Source organism: Ceratina calcarata, unplaced genomic scaffold (assembly GCF_001652005.2).
Source record: "Ceratina calcarata isolate Rehan_Ccalc_2016 unplaced genomic scaffold, ASM165200v1 scaffold368.2, whole genome shotgun sequence".
Classification (NCBI taxonomy): Eukaryota; Metazoa; Arthropoda; class Insecta; order Hymenoptera; family Apidae; genus Ceratina; species Ceratina calcarata.
This window is the reverse complement of record NW_017159898.1, coordinates 1,044,971-1,065,824: the sequence shown is the minus strand read 5'-3', so window position 1 is coordinate 1,065,824 and position 20,854 is coordinate 1,044,971. Positions and strand designations below refer to the sequence as shown.

The 20,854-nt window shown below is 40.1% G+C and overlaps 2 protein-coding genes across 4 annotated transcripts; both read right to left on the bottom strand.

Moving 5' to 3' along the window:
* Positions 1-2,550: 2,550 nt before the first annotated feature.
* On the bottom strand, positions 2,551-6,770 carry LOC108625604 (loricrin). Of its 2 annotated transcripts, XM_018025705.2 has the most exons (3): positions 6,481-6,770; positions 3,657-4,266; positions 3,036-3,503 (listed from the first exon to the last, which is right to left on the bottom strand). In XM_018025705.2, exons 1-3 carry the CDS (start codon positions 6,560-6,562, stop codon positions 3,134-3,136), a joined length of 1,062 nt encoding a protein of 353 aa, XP_017881194.1. In that variant the 5' UTR covers positions 6,563-6,770; the 3' UTR covers positions 3,036-3,133. The 2 variants fall into 2 exon arrangements, with proteins under 2 accessions (XP_026669911.1, XP_017881194.1); XM_026814110.1 differs by lacking the exon at positions 6,481-6,770 and having other exon boundaries at positions 2,551-3,503; positions 3,657-4,248.
* A 5,948-nt stretch (positions 6,771-12,718) lies between these two features.
* LOC113464430 (uncharacterized) lies at positions 12,719-15,919 on the bottom strand. Of its 2 annotated transcripts, XM_026814155.1 has the most exons (3): positions 15,668-15,919; positions 12,936-12,997; positions 12,719-12,875 (listed from the first exon to the last, which is right to left on the bottom strand). In XM_026814155.1, exons 1-3 carry the CDS (start codon positions 15,848-15,850, stop codon positions 12,746-12,748), a joined length of 375 nt encoding a protein of 124 aa, XP_026669956.1. In that variant the 5' UTR covers positions 15,851-15,919; the 3' UTR covers positions 12,719-12,745. The 2 variants fall into 2 exon arrangements, with proteins under 2 accessions (XP_026669956.1, XP_026669955.1); XM_026814154.1 differs by having other exon boundaries at positions 12,719-12,997.
* Positions 15,920-20,854: the final 4,935 nt, after the last annotated feature.

Sequence of the window (20,854 nt, the reverse complement as noted above, 5' to 3'; positions counted from 1 at the left end):
GTATTGCTTTTCCCCAAAAAGGTGTGCGAATTTTTATCACTTGTTACACGTGCAATTCTTTGAATACTTTGCTTGATTCTCCCTGTTTCGTGCTGTCAAAATTTGCCAAAATCGAATTAACAACGCACACAGTGAAACCGCAATAAGATACTTAGGTGTCTGTTTACCGAACACGTATGTAATAAATAAGTGGAACGATTCTCGATGATTTCAACCGTAATAAATCATTGCATGATTTAGCTCTGTATAAAGAACTGAAGTAAACGTGAAATTGTCGGCAAGTATACAGATTATTCGTTCCACCTGTCAGACATTAAAACTCGTCTTATTCCTCGCCCGTGGCAGTAGATTTAGAAAACAACGACGTTGATGCAGGTCGGAAGTAACGTTTCAGTACGTATCGGGGCAGAGTGCAATAGACGCGATGTTTGCTGAGCAAGGCATTCTGCATGACGCGACGAGACGCCGCGCCGCGCGTTGCGGAGGTGAAATTACACCTAGACAAATGACAGAGACGGGAGAACGTTTCTTGTGCACCACGCTGCAATATGTACCTTACTCGTTGTACACAGAGACGCGTCTTTGTAGTTTGTAGTTTCCTTTGGTTGCCGCCACCGTTAACGGCCAGCGGACTTTCACTCGCGTACTAAGATTGCGATGAGTCGGCTAGCTGGGCCGGGTTACTCGCCAAACAACGAACAACGGACTTATTTTTATCATATTTCCAATAAGGCTATTTTATAACGGGCAACCAAGCGTGACTATTTCTTTTTTACGGCGAGGAACTGAACTGTAAATTATTTCTAATTGCAAGTCAATTCAGATTGGAGAAATGAATTAACCAAATAAGAGACAGAGAAAAGAAAGGTTACGGACCTCGTCGTTTCGTTGATTTTATGATAATTCCTCAGTGAAAGACTTTGGCCTTTTTGTCATCATCGATGTTGAGCAATCTTTAATTCTTGATTGTGCATTTGATGTTGTTTACATTGTTAGAAATCTTGACGTAATAAGAGAAGAGTCAATCGTTGATTTGTTCAAAACGACAGGTGAACGTAATAATTCGTGCAATAATTTATTTTGTCATTCAAATCCGTTTAATCGAGACGACATAATGTCATATAAGAAGCGGAAAGAAGCATGTTGTAGTATGCGAATGAATATTGTTGTGTAGATGCGTCTGTACAATAAGGTCCGATACATTTGTAGCGGCATAAATGTTAATCATGAAGCGGTCATGGTCACCTGCATACATACATATCAATTACAGTTACGTCGTAACCGACGACGAAACGGGAAATAAAACCTATACATATCATAATACGTGCTCTACATACACACACATATATTAGGTATACTAGGTATATTAGACATGTAAGATAAGGAAGTGACTAAGAAAAAAATATATTAATAAAAAAATATATGAAATGTATATACATATTATATATAGCATGGTTATCCTCTCGCAAAGAAGGGTTCGATGTGGGTTCGCAGTTACCCAAGAAATTAGGGGAACACTTTTCTACGATCGACGAGTATCCCCCTAATTTCACTCCAAGAGAAGGAGAACAGGAATAAATTCGTGGCTGTATCACGACCGGCGAATTAAACAAAAAAATGTACTTACTTTCGAACGATGGGCTGCCTGAACGCCGAACGCGGAAGGTTCAAATCGAGCTGACCGACGATGCGTGTTCGTGAGTAAATAATTTCCAATGCTATTGGAATGCAACTATTCGCCTGCTTTTGAACACGGAATCGCATCTTATCTGATGTTACTGTAACCTTCGTCCTATCTCGCAAGCCTGGGTTGCCTATCTATTACAGAGTATTACTATGTGTAAAAAGAAAGGAAACATCCGACTCACCCCGTAAGAACATATCGATGTATGTATTACGAAAGCGTTATCGGCATTGTATGATATTATACGACATATACATGTATAATTGAGCAATTGAACGCAATGTTGATTGTAAATGTTACAAATAAAAAGTGTACAAAAAACCAAATATCGACTTTGTTATTTCAGTAATTATTTCCAGATATTAAACATACTAAATTAGAGCAGATCAGTAGATTACAAAATTTAGATTGTAATCTTAGGGAACCGTCGATATATTCAATGCTTCCTGAGAGCGAGTTCTTTTTAAGAGAAATAATGTTTGTTTTCTAAAACAAAGGAGTTGGAAAATTGATCTTTCGGACCGCGTTGTTCGACAGAAACGATGTATTCAAGAAAGGTAGCGGTAAAATAGGTCAGGATGTAGATATAACTTCCTATTATTATACTTGGAGCGAATCAACGTAGGAGCTCAAGTCCTGATATCGATAAGCGTTTTTAGCTAGGTTACGACAGAAATAGGAAAAGCTCTTACTTATTCATACCTTCCCGGTATTCCAGTCGCGGAATCGATAAATCGACCGACCGACTACGTTGCCCAACTAACCCCAGGATGTGTCTAACCGTCTTACCACTACGTATTTGTACTTTTGTCTTTCTTCCGATTATCTGGCCACAAGGATGGATCGAATAAAGCTTTACACGCGACTACATTTCTTTCTCCAGCATAGCGGTTTTATTAGTACAAAAAGCATTTTTACAAAATAAATAAGTTACAGGCTCTGAATGAAGAACGAACTTTTCTCCTCTCTCCAATTTTTTCTTCCTTCAGCGGAATTCCTTCCTTTCAATTAGGTGGTAAATATTGTCGGCGGATAGGTATATACCTGAGAGCAAGTGGTAAGAGAAGTAAGCCAGCGTACTACCTTGAATCTTCTGCGTTCTTCGCTCCCTTGTTTCGTTTGCTATCAGGGATACGCCTGCTCCGATGCACGTTCAAGTTTTCTCAAGGCAGCGAATGCTACCGCGTTCACTCTTGAACTTTTAATGCGGATCCTGGATGCGTCGCAAATGATTTTGAGTTCGCGGGAGTGACCTCCGATTCCGCTTCATTCTTCCCCCTTCTGTTAGCAGCTGATGTTCCATTGATTCGTAAAAGCTTGGCGTCTTTGATGAATTTCTTATGCTTCGGTTGTTGCGTGGTTGATGAATACTTTTGATTCGCTTGATGGTGATTGATGATTGATGAAACATGATCGAAGGTCGTCGCGCGGGGTGAAGACTTGTTGCGATTAATATTGGTAACCTCCGTTGCTAGCGTAGCTTTGGCCACCTCCGCCACCGGAGTAGCCGCCGCCACCACCTCCAGAGTAACCACCTCCGCCTCCTCCAGAGTAGCCGCCACCGCCTCCTCCAGAGTAGCCACCTCCGCCTCCTCCAGAGTAGCCTCCGTTGCCTCCACCGGAGTAGCCACCACCGCCTCCGGAATAGCCACCGCCGCCGCCGGAATAGCCACCACCGCCACCGGAATAGCCACCACCTCCGGAGTAGCCACCGCCGCCACCGGAGTAACCACCACCTCCGGAATATCCACCACTGCTGCCTCCAGAGTATCCGCCATTACCGCCTCCAGAGTATCCACCTCCACCTCCAGAATATCCACTAAAAATGAAAACAATTCGATCGTTTCAATTCAATCAGACTTGTAACGAAAACGAAAACTCGTATGTCAGTGAAAAACAATCGCTTCGAACGAACGATTGTTAATAATATAATTCACATGAGAAAAAAGCAAAAAAAAAAAATATTTTTTACCCTCCGAAGCTGCCACCACCGGTGCTAGGTGTACCGTAAGTCGAAGATGGTCTCGAGTATCCGTTGCCGCCACCAGTAGGTGCTCCGTAACTGGTGGATGGGCTACCACCGCCGAAACTTGGTGCTCCGTAAGACGAGGACAATCCACCGCCACCACCACCGCCGCGCGATGGAGCCCCATAGCTCGAGGAGATTCCACCACTGAATCCGTTACCACCGGATGGGGCACCGTAAGTGCTGGAAGGTCTTCCACCACCGCCACCGCCGCCGCTCGGTGCACCGTAAGTGCTTGACGGTGCTCCATAGGAGCTGGACGGTGCTCCATAGTTGCTCGATGGTCGGCCACCTCCGTTGGAGGGTGCGCCATAAGTGCTGGACGGTCTTCCGCCACCGCCTCCACCGCCGCCCGGAGCACCATAGGTACTGGATGGTGCTCCATAGTTACTGGATGGTGCTCCATAAGATGAGGATGGGCGACCGCCACCGGGTGCACCATACGTAGAAGATAGACCACCACCTCCTCCACCGCCGCCGAAGCTTCCTCCTCCTCCTCCTAAGTTCGGTGTTCCATAACTTGTCGATGGTGGTAAGTAGCTGCCTGAGACTGGTGCTATGAATTACATTTCATATTATTCGTTTATGCGAGATGAATACTGTTATTAGTTTTAATAAATATACTATATTTCGTAATTATGTATTTATGCGAAAACGTTATATGAAAACGTAATTTTACAGTTTAATAATGTAAAGTTATAATTGTAAAGTACAGGGTACTATTTTTTTAAGAAGTTAATTAGTTACGAGTTAACTGGCCCATGAATTTCTATGCGTCTTTGTCCTTGTATTTTGCTCGTTAGTCGGAGAAAGTGTGAGAAATCCCTAAATTACTTTGTCTCTGTGAATAACCCGTACGGCTAGGTTTACATAAAAAGTCTGGTTTCGATCGTCCAACTGAATCCGCAGCTGTTTCGTTGAATTCGCTGAGACACCGCTTTGAGATCGCGAAGGTCAAGAGACACAATCCGTTCGCATTGTTTTTAATCAAGTTCGTGACTGATTTTCTCCCGGCTATACTTTGCTGTCCCCAACCATCCGTTTCGACGTTTACAGAAAAGGTACTCGTAATTGAGCATTCAAGATCTGCTTAATAGCTCGTTTCACTATTTATAACTCGCAATCTTGCTTTCAAATAATATTGTGTTTGAATAAATGAAGAAGTATCCATCTTCCGGAGAGTAATAACAGAATAATTCCAACAGATTTTAAATGTAAAATTGTATTTCTGTCAATGTTTAATCTTAAACAGACGATTAATGTAAATTATGAGCTTCGTACTTTCAATTATACAAATTGCATTTTTTATATCTGACGTTCTTCATTCGATGTTATTGATTGCATAACAGGAGCAAATATTACATATGTGAGTTCCGAATCATAAAGCAATATGGTGCATATTGTAACTTCTTATATAAAGCGAAATTTTGGTACTTAATTATACAAACGCGGAAGCATATACAATGTACGTGACTGCCCTACGTTATAAACCACCTCTCATACAATAGACTATATATCGCAAAGTTAAGTAGGTCATAACGATCTCCATTGAGAAACTTTCTTGTTTCATGAAATATCTTTAATTAAAGTGGTACTTATGAAATCGCTCACGGCACAGAGATCGGAGTTACATCGATAACTTAGATTTTGCGGATTGCATACATCCACTGATGGTTGATTAAAAAAATTTCTCTAGTTCTAATTAACAAATGAATCTTTTCCTTTTTTAAATTGGAGGATCCACAATAGGTGTTCTGCTCCGTGAAATCTATCCCGATACTTCCGCCTATAGAAAAAGTATACCAGTTCGCACGATACGAGCGCAATTTGCACGTCGATCTCTAAATATTTGCGACGTGCGATTTCGTCGATGAACCGTATCGATAATTCACAACGGTTCGCCGTTTGAATATTTCATTCTCGACTCCTCGACGTAGCGGAGGCGATTTCTATTATTTTCGCGTCCTGATTTTGCAATTTCACGTCCGATTTTCATTCACTTACAAACGATCGCCGCGACGCGATGACGCGGCCGTCAATGTACCTACTAATCTTATCGCGGCGCGTAGCGATCGCGTGAAAATCTTTCTCCCGCAGTCAAACCTGTGCGAAGTGATAGTTCCGCTATATTGTGTTAACTAGCATTATCAGGAACGGTAGCGCGTACGTATGCACCTACATACATTACTCTCAGTCGATTTTTGAAAGTTTCTTTTCGTGGCTTTCGACTTTCTACGCATGTCTACTTTTTCCTATGCGAACTTCATTCGTCGAGCGGTCTCGAAGGGTAATAAAACAACGATTCGTCGTAGTGTTCTACTTTCCCTTACAGTCTCGTTACTTTAATTACTGAAGTAAATACTCTTGTTTTTATGAGATCATGTCTTAACGTTACTCATTTGGGGCAGAGAAGAAAGTATATTCTGTATTCTGTATAAGTAGTATTCTGTCGAATTCGGAAAGCTGCAACTCTGCACAGATCGTGACACTTTATTTTGTTTAATAAGGTACGAAACTGTTTAGGAATTAATACTTCAAGCAAATTCAATGACACGTGTGTTAATATGACAAATTAATAAGCAATTAAGTATTCAAAATCTTGTATTAAAAATAAGCAAAATGCTTTCTTGTATAATCAACATATTTATAAGGTAACTAGGATTAAATTTTATGTTAGAAAATTCTATTGAGTTACTTCAGCATTTTGTTAGTACGTGAATCAGTAGTTCTCTTCCAGAAGAATTGCCTCGGATTACGCATTTAATCTTACCCTCAGCGTAGATCGGTTGCAAGAGTAAGGCCGTAGCGAGTACGGTCGCTGCCAGGGAAGCCCAGGTTTTCGCGGGCCTCATGATCCCTGACGTCTAGTCCGAAAAGCTTTAAAGTACAGCCGAAGCCGATTCACATGCACCTTCCACCCCCGTGTGCGATGCAATCACGTATAGCGTAACGTAAATAGAATGATCAACTGCGAGTTAGAAGCGCGGAGGCGTTGTGGCCTGCTCGACGCATCCGTGAGATTTCGTCTAACGTGCTTCAAACATCGTCGATCTCGCTTATATAGTTAGCCGTCTTTTGGAGAAAGTCCTCGCGGGAATCCAAGAGGATGCTACCAGGTAGGTGAGACCTCTCGGTTGAGTGTGGGATGAAAGATAAGAGGGGGAAATTGGGGAACAGGAGGGGATCCGAGGACCTCGGTTGTAACGCCGACAGGAGATGCGTCGTCGCCGTAGTTGACCCTGGTTACTACTCGCCTCCTCTTCTTTCTTTACAAGATCAACTTTGATTTTTATGCCATGTGATTCCATTTCTTGCGTTGTCCTTACGTATCCTTTCTTTATTTTAGCGTCGCGAACCGAACGCTCTCGTTATTATGAATTCTCCCGCACGCGGCCTTGATGTCATAGCTGATGAGGGATCGGGGAGATGACGATGGTAATGATTACCCGAGGATATGCATACTCATCGTGTACGATTTATTTGACGTCGAACCATTTCATAAAATATTCATGTAAATTGTTCACTGTATCCTTTCGTAACAATTGAACTCTTTTGAAGATAATTTTTTTAATTGTGAGTTAAATGAGTAATATGCAGTAATGGAATTAAATAATCTAAGGAGGTAATGAAATTATTTTATTTTATTCAGTATGGGGAGTAGGTATCTCATGTAATATACTGTAATGTACTGAAATAAAGTATTCTATTAGGTAGGTAATGAAATTATTTTGTTTCATTGATTATATAGGGACATCTGAAACTTGCCCATTTCTTTACCGTTTCATTTCACGACTTTCCTGGAGTTTGAATCTATTTATAGAATTAAAAATGATTTTTTAAAGAACAAATATATCCATAGATACTTTGGTCAATTTCGATTTTGCCGTAGTCGTTTACTTTAATGGACCTGAATAATTTAGGAATTCGATGTGACTTTTCGAGCGCTGTTCCATTCAACGAGTGTGGGTATAATTTTTATGAAAAAATTTTAGACAGAAGTTTTCTTATTGTACCCGTGATTTGAATACAACAATGTTAAAATTTCTTCCGCTGTCGAACACGAAACTAGCTGCATTTTGAGTAGAACGCTTCCTGCATTCTAAATTGTCAGAAATGAACATTGGCGAGATCATATTAAACAATACGAATAAACAGTTAGCTATCATGAGATAAGGACGTTCTTATACACGTAAATACTTATTGTGTACGTGTGAAGGTAATACATAAGTTACATAAGTATATCTAGTGGATGAAATTTTTATTCTCCGTACAAGAGTACTATAAAAACAAGACAGTAATGATAAATCGTCGTGGATAAGGATGTAAATCGATACAAATAAACGATTTTATTAGTCATAAGATGCTGCGATAAAGACCGACAGGCGCATTAAGACAAATCCTCGTTTCATTTAACAATGACGAGCGATTAATATAAATTGGCGAGCGGCACGTCGGGATAAGCAGTTACAGCACGTTTTTTGCGCAACAGACAACGGCTCATCGGAACTCTCGTAGTCCCGCTGAATTAGGATTAAGAGCCTAGCCGAGTGCATGGATGAGCACAACTAATGTTGCTACTTGAGCAAGCACTTGTCCGAAACACGTTTCGCTCTGACCCGTTGCGATATACGGAGCACGGATGACTGTGAGCATGATTTCTAGGCCGAGGACACGATCTGCCTACGTATACCTGCGAAAATGACGGTATCGCCGATCGAATACAGATACCCACGTACACTTGGACGCTTCTTCGAACCGCGCGGACGGTTAACGAAGCGCAATCCAGCAAATCGACGTATTATTGCGGACCGTTCGTACACGTTTCGTGCCCTCTTACTCGATCATCGTCCCGTCTCGATGATGTACAACCGGCCGATTGCATCTTGCTGCGCTCCCGCGACGCGTAAATCTAATCCGACTGGTTGAACGCCGCAAATTGCAAGAACGATATGATGCATCGATTTCCGACGGGTTCTATACGTTTTCTACTTTACTTATGCCTGACGATGTGAACGCACACCAGAGTCGACGATCCTGCTACTCGTTTTCGTGGCACACCAAGTTTCAGCCTATGTCTTTACGTTCACGTTTCCTCGACGCACGGCGAAAACGGATAAACGTGGGAATCACGCGGCGCGCGCTCCATTCAGCGATTCGATTCCGAGATAAATGTTCAGATTCTCTATCTTCGACTCGGTACATTCGATGGATCCACATCGATTCCTTTTTTCGTTCTCTCCTCCCTTTTGCATCGACGGGTTGCTGCGCCGCGAAGTTTATGAATCGCTCCAGACGTTTACTGCGCTCTCACTGATTGCTGAAAGAATCGTTTCTAAATCGACGATTTACTATTGCTCGTGTAGCAATAACGTGGCCCGTGTTCGCGCGCCATAGTTGCTGAGATGCACCCGCTATGACAACGTTGCGGTAATATGAATGGTTGTCCCAGATTCGAATGCGTTCATCGTCGAATAGACCATTGATTAGACCATTGCGACAGAAGTTTGCAATAAAATAGCTTCCAGCTTTTATTTGTTCTATAATTGACCTAAAAAATATTACCTTTGAGTGACCGTCGATTTGTGAATTTATAATGCATTAAACGACCGCCGAATTTCATTGACTTGTTAGTCGAGCAACGTTCAGTGTTCGAAGAAACGAGAGAGATCTAAATGCCAGACTTTTACTTTCGCGCCGATGTGTTAATGCACGAAATTCCTCCAAATTCACTTTAATGTTTAATCAGTCAGTAAAATCGACAGCGAAGATTCGATAGGGGAAATAAGTCGCGTTTACTGAATAAGTGAATAGCAATTTACGTATTTCGAGTAAGTAGTCGTTTTGTTTCAGTCGAGCGGCTCGTAATAGGTAAGTAATCTCGAAACAATGGTGTCCGGAGCGCGGGGCCGCTAGGGGGAATCGCGAGCAGGGACGAAGAGGAGAATGCGTGTTCCAGGAAAAAGCGGAGAGCGTTCACCGCGTTCTCGTTTTCGGCGCGTTCCGATTTTCACGGAGCGGCGGCGGTGGTAGCGACGGCGACGGGCTAAGGAACAAGCGGAGATGGAAAGGAGGATAGATTAGCGTGGGGTAGGAAAAAGCGAAAGTCATGTCAGACCAATCGGAGCCGAGGCAGACCGAGCATTGTGCGCATCTCTGCCCTAGATAATTAATATCCGTACTCGGTCGTTTTCTGCGGCAAAGCAGCGCGCATCACCTCTCGCGGTGCACCCGCGGTCCCTCCGCCGCGCTACCGCCGTCACGTCGATTGCCTCATTTTCCCGTCGAGCTAATTGATTAAAGGGATTATTATTACGATGCTATGGAGCAGGATGCTTCGTCGACTACGTCGGCCTACAGCCGATTTCTTCGCTTCGTCACCGCTCTCGAGTCTCGGTCTGACAGTTACCGGTGTTGCAATGCCTGATTTTTCCACCCTTTTGTCTCTCGATTGCCACGGCGTAAAGATAAATATCTTTTTCGACGTCCATTCACGTACCGGTACCTTTGAAACGTTTGAAAACAGATCTTGCTCGTGACTAACTTCACGAATTAGAGGAGACAGACAGAAGTACTACTCGGCTCGTTCCTGTGGGAAGCCGAACAATTGTCTCAATGATATAACTTTATAATTATAAAACTAACAAGATCTTCGTATCGACGTAATACAGTTCTGTCTAACGATAGATATGATCAAGAATTTTTGCGTCAGTATCGAGATTCAAATCAGCCAAGTAATTAATATGACGTCATACCGTCGATTCAGGTATAAAACGTTTGAAATCGGATGTAGTTGCATTAACGGTGAAGTTTATAAAATGAAAAATTATCCAATTGTGTAATTCTCTTATCTGCGTTGTTTAATCTCAATAGAGTATCGTTCCTATCTTCAACGAACAGAAGCATAGCATGTTTCCTCAGATAACTTTCTAATTAATAAAAAAAAATAATTTAAAAATATTTACGTCAAATTGATCTATTTAATTAAACTACATGTTACAATCAGATAAGAATTGCACTTATGGTACATTCAATTAATACAATTAACGTATTTCGAGTCGGAGGAATTGAAATATTCCGTATTATATTCAACACGTTACTCGTGTTGTGGAAGTAGTATGATATCTTAAATGCAAACTTTCAGATAAACAAAAGCGATAACAATCTATTAAGCATTGTGTTCAGGATACTTCATTAAGATATGTTCATAGACATAATATATGCTTTTAATTATACGGTCTTTCTAGTATTCGTATCGCATTCTGCTTAGATGCACTATTATGTACAAGTAACAGTTTCCCAAAAGTTGAGGAATCATACCTAAATGCTGCTCATTAATACAGACAACGAATCAGAGCATGTACATACAAGTTTTCTTCTGCTGTTCGCTCTTTGACATTTCTGTTTGCTTTAGTTTTTATTGGCTGCATTTTTTATTCTTCCTAGTTTCTAGCTATAGCTATGAAATGCAATGCTTGCGTATATTCCTAGAATACCATAGAGGGCAAGAAAAAATCAATTCAAGGACTCTCTGGGCTATTAAAAAAACGTTTTATAACCAAAGGCTACACTTTTAAGAATTATCTTTGAAAATAGCCAAGGTGATCCTTTTACTCGTCATGTCGTTTAACCTTTTCGTCTAAGGTACATAAGAAATTACAAATCGTCTAAGGGAACGCCTACGACGAAGGATATAAATTACCTCGCTACTGCTTCACTTATCGTAAATACAAATATAGCGAAGTCTTTCATTGCATTTTGAATACATTTAATTTCATGGGACGATGTCTGTAAAAAATGCGACTAGAATGATCAGAGTGCATTTCATTTTCATGTCTGAATCATCGAGTTCCAATTATTCGCATCGTTGATTGTTTGAGAACAAACTGGATGATAGACGGTAGCCAAAATATCGTTTGACTCCCACGGGTCTAAATAACAGACGCTCTAAAGGAAGACGCGTAATTTCGTGATTTTCTCGAGGACCTCGACGACGTTGTTTGTTTCGCAATTGCAGGCCTCGTGATGTGACCCGCGAGTTACGATCGGCGTCAATTAATTCAAAAGGTCGGCTCCCCGTCATGATAGTAATGCTGCCTCGAATCTAGGAACGAAAACCGTCGGGAATGATTTATTCCGAGCGAACTGGCCCGATGCGCATCGACCCTTCTTCTTATTCCCGATTTCATTCCACCCATTATCAACGCGAGTCCGTTCTCCTTACCGTGACTCAAATCTCGAGTGACCACGTCGTATTATTACATCGAGTTGCGTCCTCCCAAGTGTGTATTACGTCACTGTGACGGTCCGTACGATGTCATCGACAGGCGGCAATGCCGTAATTAAATGTCCACCTGGAGTGCACACACGGTCTTGTCGTCGGCCGATCGATTACAATTCTCGTGTACTGCACGCACGCGTTGCATCCGAACTGCGTGTAGCTCGCGCACGTGCGGCGTCGTGTTACATGTTGCGCATACAGTTCCGGTTTCACGTCCTCTTTTTAATTTGTATAATTATTAATTAATAATCATTCTAATAAAAATCCAAGTGAGATCATTTTTCAGTAAATATAGAAATTGTTACATTTTTTAAAATTAAGTAATAATTCTTGTACAGGGTGTCGCAGGAAAAGTGTTAGAGCCGAAGAGAGGTGATTCTGTAAGTGCTTCTGAACAATTTCCTTCGTTTGTAAATTATTAAATTGACCAATAAGAGCACGTGTAGGGCCCGTGCTAAGCCACGGCTACGCGTGCTCTCATTGGTCAGTGTTTTTCGTTAATAATTCAAAAGCCATGGCCCACTTTGCATTTTACCAAAGGAAATTGTTATTCAGATACATCTCCAAAATCACCCCTTTTCGGCTCCAACACTTTTCCTGGCACACCCTGTATAAATGATGCAGCTTCCAAGGTGTGTACACATCGTGCAATCGTTGATAACGAGAAACTTTTTGTTCAGATAGGATTAAATATACAGTCGAGGGGAGAAATAAATGAAAAACAATCGAATAATTGTTAAATGTTTTATTACGATTATCAATAGCAAAAGAGAAGATTTTTACTTTTAACTTTATACGTACTGACTTTTTTAATGATCAACTTCTTAGGATGCTTCACAAGTTCGAGCCATTGAAACACCGCGTCGGCCGTCAAGCACATCTTAAAACTACCATAAAACACTTTCACTGAAACATTGTGCAAGTAAGCGCTGGTTAGATGTACATACTTTCCTTTGTATCTGTAAACATCGCTGCGCGTCGACGCAGAATAGGAATAGTAAATGTTTGGCTGCAACAGGAAGTACGAAAAATTCGATGAGTTGACCCAATTTTTACAATTGATTAAACATTAGAATTAAACAATTAACCAAACATTGTTGTTCATTCCAAGAAATTGTATGAATCACGTATTGCTACGATGGAATTCTTTCGCCAGGAAAGAGAGTGGCGTTTTAATTAAACGCGGGGCACGCGTGATTTTTCACGAACATACGCCGGACAATGAATACATAGTAACGCGTGGCGCGAAGCGTGATGTGGGTTAATAATTCTGATTAAGCTACCTGCTAAGTCTGTTAGTCGTTAGCCAGCGCGATGTTATTAAGAAACACGTGTTGCAATAGAGTTTACAGGTAAGCTTAAAAAGGATAGAAGCAACGATTATGCTGTGAAATCTGTTTCTTGCTAGCACATTCAGTAATTAATTTAAATTTAGGAACAATTAAATAATTGTTGTTATGAAATTTAAAATAATTTCTTTGTGGCACACGTGCTAGTAGTGTATTGAATAAGTGTCCATATATAGAATACAGTCTCTAAACACATATATGGTTCTGCGTATTCTAATTAACGTATAAAAGTCGTTGTTTTCTAATTAACGTATAAAAATTTATTTATCTGGCTATAAGGAAGCAAATTATATCCACACATCTCGTTAGCTTCTAATTAGGGAACATTTCTGAATTGGGGAACCTGACGTTTTTAGGTTGTATGAGTCGTAAAATCTATGCCAAAAGTTTAAGACGTGTAATACAAAGCTGTGTCCGATATAGTATAAAGCAATGACCTTTTAGGAAAAATTAATGATGAGTAAGGTTCATAAAACTGCTGAACAATATTTAACAATTGGTGGATACGTTTTACTTTCTCTGGTTGGCCTATCGATGCGTCGGTAGACAGAGAAAGTACGTGATAATTGATAGCAAAAACATCAATGATTTAACGCTGCAATCTGTGTAGAATTTTTACAAAGAATCTTAATTTCAACCAATTTTGGTTTATTAACACTATATCTACCAAGGGGGGTCGAAATTACTTGTTTGGCATTTCTTATAATCACTGCTTATTTTCAGTACATTTCGTTTTCTAAAATTTTGTATGACTTTCTCTAAAATATGTACATAACTAATTCTGTAAAACAGTTTCCTTTCTTTTTTGTCTTTTTTATGTAAAATTGTGTGCAGTGTACCTCCATATACCGAGATGAGGCAGTATCAAGCAGAAGCAGTTACAAAATTTTGCTACGATTGTATACCAATGGTGTACATCTAAATTCTTTATTTTATAGAAAAATTGAATGAAGACACAACTCGTTGAAAGTAGAAAGTTTCTCTTTTACTCTCGCTTCAACCAATTTGCATCCGTAACGCGCATATGGGAGTTCAATTTTTCCGGTCGTTACCACCAAAATGCAAATACGTGTTCCCAGACACGTTCATGACATCAGTGAATAGTACAGTTAAGAATGCGTTAATGCTACTCGCAGCACGTGAGGTAGTTACCTCGTATTAAGCGAAAAAGTCTGGAAAGTACAATGGCAGATGAAAATAGCGAAACAAGAATCCAACTATACCTAGGTTTCAAGGTCATGATTAATTTAGCATTGGTCATACTTCCTACTTTTTTTCTAGGATACAAATTGATTGAAGCATTGTTAATGGTTTCCATTATTCGCACATGTCATGTCGGTGTTTAATCGATCACCACAGGCACTGACAAAGTTTGATTAATCGATACCTCGTTAATAGTTTCACACAGAACCATTACTAACAATGAGAAACATTTCAATTGTATCCAAAGCTGAACTACTATTGTACTATCATCGGCTTTAATTTGATAAAACTGATAATAGATAACCGAGCTGAATGTTTATGAGAAAACGAGATTACAATGTGAATAGAAAATTGTATTATTTTACTATCTTAGATCCATTTCACTTTACATGAAATATTACGTAAATGTTCATGTACACATAATTCTGTTTCTTCTACTTCTTAATAAATGAAAATGACCTAATTACTCTCTAGAGTGTCTTAACTTTCCATATAATTTTAATGAATATTGCAATCGTTATCATCGAAGTTTCCCTATAAATTCAATCTGGTTTAATAATGATGAAAATTTTACAGAGAATCTAACACATGACTTGATAATATTTCGTTTTCACGTTCGAAAAGAGATTTTGAAATTTTAATGGTCTCAGTTAATCTTCCACAGCTCGAAGCGTTTGTCTCTCCTGTTTTCCATAAGTAATGATAGTCAGTCTATAGTCAGACATTCATTTCGAGAGCGTTTACCATAATCCTCATTAATGTCTCCGGTAACTAACTCAATCCTGACAGATATATTTTAGAGAAAAACGTTATCGTCCACCTTCCAATTATTTTCATACGAAGAGAAAACAGAACTGTTCGAATAAATATTATTTCTACGAATCCACTTCCACTGCAACATGACGACAATTTTGATTATTTGATAGAGTGATCCAATAGTTTCCCCTGAGTATCGAATTCCATTAATTCATCGTCGATATAATGTGAAATGAATCCCACGGAGTTAATGTGCTCACTCCAAACGTAAAACAATAGTGTCACTGCATTTGCATTCCGTTACGAATTCAATAAATGTTTATCGACGCAGTATCGTTTATTTTAAATACACCAGATATACATGTCGTTACCATTTCCGGATGTATATATATGGCCACGTAGAAAAAAAGAGCACACCGAGGTTTGGTGATTTTGCGTAATGATCTTAATGCCGGTATCCGTTGTGGCGCGGGTAGTAACAGTTTCTTCCGAGTATCGGATTCGATTGGTTTACCGGGCATTGAGCGAACAAATTGCTGCCAGGTGAATTTCATATTCGCCGAGGTCGATGCGAGAAAGGTCGTCGGCGTCGTCGTGCACTCGGCTGCAGCAGCGTGTTCACGTTCCCGGTGAAAGGAGAGGCTCGTAGGCGTGGTGTATTAGGGGTGGAAGGCGTGGTTTGTCCCGATCAATAAAACCATCCCCGTCGGTGGTACCAGCAAGGTGCGGAGGTGAGCTGGAAGCGAGGATCGCAAAGCGGACCGAGCACCTCCGAAAAGTGGTTTCGATGCCGCGCGCCGGTGGTGGAGGCGACGGTGGTAGTGGTGATATCGTGAGGACCGTCGGGGGTTACGTGGGGGTACCGTGGACTGTGCCAAACCACATCGATCCCGTCAGCTTTCTCTCTTCCTTGCTCTGCGATCCTCTCCTCATCACGGGTGCTCTCGTCAAAAGTACCATGGCTTCTAAAATTACGCAGGAGACTTCATTCGCAGCACGCAGTCACGAGAACGTCTGCACACGCAGCTGTTGGACCATGAAAACTGTCTTTGTACTTGTCGCCGTTTCCGTATTCCGTGTTTAGTACTTACCGGAAATTCTTGGATCGCGTTCCATTCAACGTCTCATTCATTCTGGTTTACAATCAAGATTTTTAATGCGCAAGGTTGACAATCACTTTAACCGTTTCTTCTTCATGTTTCCATATTATATTTGCATATAAGAAATTATAGACCGTATTAGAGATTCCATGTTATGTATTCGTCACGCAATTTTGTACCCTACAACGTCGAATCTAGATACATATTAATTTTGTTAATAAAGACATGCAGCGTGATTTATCGTTGTTTCAAATTGAGATTATTCACAGTATTTTTGCTACGTCTCTGAATAGTTTTAATTAGCAAGGTAAAGTTAATTAAGAGATTATATCATACTTTTTAATTGTTTCACATTTATCATAGTACTTATTTGCGAGACATTTTTATATGTGTATACACGCATACGTGAAAGAGGATTGAGACTTCCTGAGTTCATCCAGGTGTTCTTCATCCTATCCAGCCTTAATAGGAATCTTAAACCTACGTTTTCTCCTTTTTATCTTATCATGATGGTCAATGAGAAATGATGTCTATTTATGACTCGATGCACATTGACACGTATTAATCATTAATGATTTCACCTTTTTTCTGTGAACGTGTGACAATTTCGTCGGGAGAATGTTTCCAAGTAAAAGTAGATATACACAACGACTGATTACATTCACCAGATTCCATGAATTTAATCGTGAATCAAGATTCAAGTGATCTGCATGAAATCTAGCGAGATTCGTGCCACAGAGAACAATTAAAATTAAACAATTAAAATGTTAATTCAATTTGAAAATGGAAAATGAATGAAAATGGAAAATATTGTAATAAGAAGATATATAAAATATTGTAATAAGTGGAATGAATTGAAAAAGATATAAGTATAGTTTCGTATGTTAATCTGATTTTAGCTGAAACCATAACTGCCAGGCATACCTAAAGCTCATATACGTGACATGGATTTAGATGACCATGACTCGTACGGAATCGATTTCCTCTGCCCTCAAAACAAAGCGTTTCATTTTAAGAACAACACCGTTCGTATTCGCTTATCGATCAGCCTTTATCCGTTACCTGCGATTCTGAGCCATCGGCGTTTACTTAGAGCTACCGTCAGGCAGTAACACAGAGACTTCAATCCTTGATTCTCGTCACGCAGGTATTTTGATATCTTCACGGAATGACTCACGATTCGGGGCGAAGGAGAAGCAGACGGAAAGAGAAAGGCAGAAAGGGTAAATCATACTATAATAAAAGTTGTACTCCTCGTTTCGACAGAAACATGTCACGAAGATCCTTAGAAGTAAATGGGCAGAGGATCATAATTCTTTTATATTATTGTTCACAAACCTGTATTAGTTAAGCTTAGCTAAGGAAGGTCACCTTGAATCTCTTAGATTTCTTTCTCTTAGAATCTTTAGATAGATGGAGACGAGTTTTACATGTAATAAAGCTTCTGTCATACTACGTTTTATTGTTTTCCGTCACCGTAGTATGTAAATTATTCAGATTCCATTAGTTTCATTAGTCTTCCATTAAAGTGTGGATAATAGATTGTTTATTGATTGAATAAAATATAAAAATTACAAAATTATGGATAGTGAAAGAAAATGTATCAAAGGAAGAATAAAATGTGCATATTTCTGGGTTTCGTAGGTTTTAACATTTTCAGGTGAAGGAACTCTTCACAGGTCATTCTGAAAATACTGACGCGTCGGTTCATTGAACAATGTAGAAACTTTTATTCTGCTTACAAGGGTACACGTATAGCATATGTAACGACAGGGGGGAATACACATTTACCGCATAATTGATTACCAAGCTGTTTGAAGTTCATCAAATACATATTACGTAATCCTGCCAGGTGCACTCGATCCTTCAATTTCTCTGTTCAACGCGATTAGAATGAAATAGAGTCTTACAAATTATTTTTTCTTGTCTCGCAATTTTCATATTGAATCAAAATAAACATACATGGTATTAAAAGTATATGAAAAAGAAGTTTTTATTACTTACTATCAGTAAAGAATTTATTGATATAAGACAAAAAATATATTTTTATGTGTTGTTACGAAAGATTAACATTATGCAATTGTGTGCTCACAAAGATATTTGGCGTTCTTATCAGAGATAAAAATCGAGGCCATGTAATTGCTTCATTCGGACTGGTTATAAAAATACATTTGAATTTAATTAGCGAAACGAGTCATCTTGCGTGCGTATAATTGCTTTTTATTTTAAGCATCGATGCTTAACCTTGACCCTCGTTACGTCAACTCGCGGTCATTAACTCAGTTACGACGTTATGAATCCACAGAACTAGTTTGATTTATGGCCATGCTATTAATTTCGATACTGTTCCGTATAATTCATTTACATTCAAGTTCGTCTGAATTTGGTATTTTGGTATTGGCTACTATGAATGATCCAACATACTAGTGGACGAATATTTAAGGTTGTACGAGCCGTAAGATCCCTGCCAAAAGTTTAAGATATTAAGTGTTTTATTAATGTAATATATAGTAACTATTAAAATTTCAATGCTTATTCATTGTTTTTTAAGGGTTCATAAAACTTTAATACTGGTCAGACTATCTTGAAAGCTTTCTGTATTTCCTATCTCGTTATTTGAATTCCGTTGACTTTTCCATGCGTAGTATCCACGAATCCCAATAAAAATAATTTCCAAGAATAGGAAGATTCATTGGGCTCCCATAAAATAACACAATGGATAACGACCGTGCAAAATGAAGATTCGAACGTATCGACTTAATTAACTTTCACTTTATGATCCTCGCTGGTAAAGTAACGAAGGGTCTTCGCACCAATTGCGTCAGGAAACTGGGGCAGAGCTAATGGGCCTTACGACGCGATCACGATTTCGCACGGCGTTCGAGTATCCAGTGAAACAGGGAAAGAGTGTATCATCAATGTCTGGGAGAAGCGATCTTGGGTGCCCCCAATGATCGATCGAGTCCAAAATTAAATCGTGTGCTCATCGGTTACGAAACTGTTATATTACGTCGTATCCAGTCTTGCTAATTCGATAATACCAACAAAGCGAGCGATTCGATTGAGTCGAGACGGTGCGCTGGTAACCGTCTATCGGTCGGCTAATGGGCTTTACGTAAGCGCGTGCCTATATTCTCGATGTAAACACGGTTTCCGAGTAAACGATCCTTACAATCTGCTCGAGCAACCAGAATCGAAGATATACAGTGGAAATAAGCGAACCGGTCGCGATGCACGCGACAATAAAGGCTGGAACTTGTCGGTAGCGTAGCTCCAACGAGGGTGGAGAGATCGAGGCATGAATAAGGGGGGACGATATAAGAAAAGAAACGCGTGCAGCATAAAAACTATGGGACTGGTTTAATGCGTACCTGCCATCGGCAGCGTGCCACGGCACGTTCCCTTCCGTGAAACTAAAATAAATTATTGTTCCGCCGTATACTCGTTGCCCGCCGGGGTGCCATCGGCCCTACTGTCTTCTCTTTTCATGCCGCGTTCGCGCGCGCCCGTTACCCCGTCATCCAACGCCGCGTACCTAATATAATATTCTAGGCAATTACAGTGTTTGCGGATCAAACAGAGGGACTCGTTTCATCTCCTCCGTAGCCTCTCCAATCCCCTCCACGTGGCCAACCAACTACCCCTCTTGTTGCGTGTATAAAGGGTGGTGAGAAACACGCGGGTGGCAGACGTCGAGACTAGGGGGTCGCATCATGTTCCCGAGCGATTTTCATTTTCCAATGAATCGATTTCGCGGTACTGGATAGACGGACGAATTCTTGTGCTTGGCCTCGTTTGAACAAAATTGCAAAAGATCATTTCACAGGAAGTTGACCGACTCCTTGAAACATTTTTCTTTTGCATAATACAAATGTACAGTACAAACACTGTAAGAGGTTTGTTCTTAGAAAGTTTGCCTGAAAATTAAAGCCGCCGCTCTTTAAAATCGTAAATTGCAATTGCCGTGATTGCAACGTAGAAAGCGTTCGAAACTGTGACATGTGCCCACTTTTAATCGGTTACCTTGTACAGCTGTTTCGCTGAATGTACGAGAAATACCAGTGTACAACAATATATCGTTTCAGGAAAATCCACGTGACGACAGCACCATACTATTTTGATAACACTGCATGTGAAGTAAAATGTATAACGATTTAAAATTTAAATTGAATTTCTATAGATGAGACGATGAAATGAATTTTCGAAGGGAACAATGGAACGGAGCGAACAAAACATTTCATTCTATACCGATGGTTAATTGAAAATTCTGTCATAACTCTGCTTTTTGCCCGTGCAAAATTTCTCCGCAATTTCATCCTTGTTTCCAGCGTTTTTACAATATTCTCGGTCCTCTGTACAAAGGATGATTAAGAGCTTTCGCGAGAGAAACAGAAAACACCGGCAACAATGGTAGAGCGCTGTCGGTGACATTAGAAAGAGGAGACGGGCATTAATAAA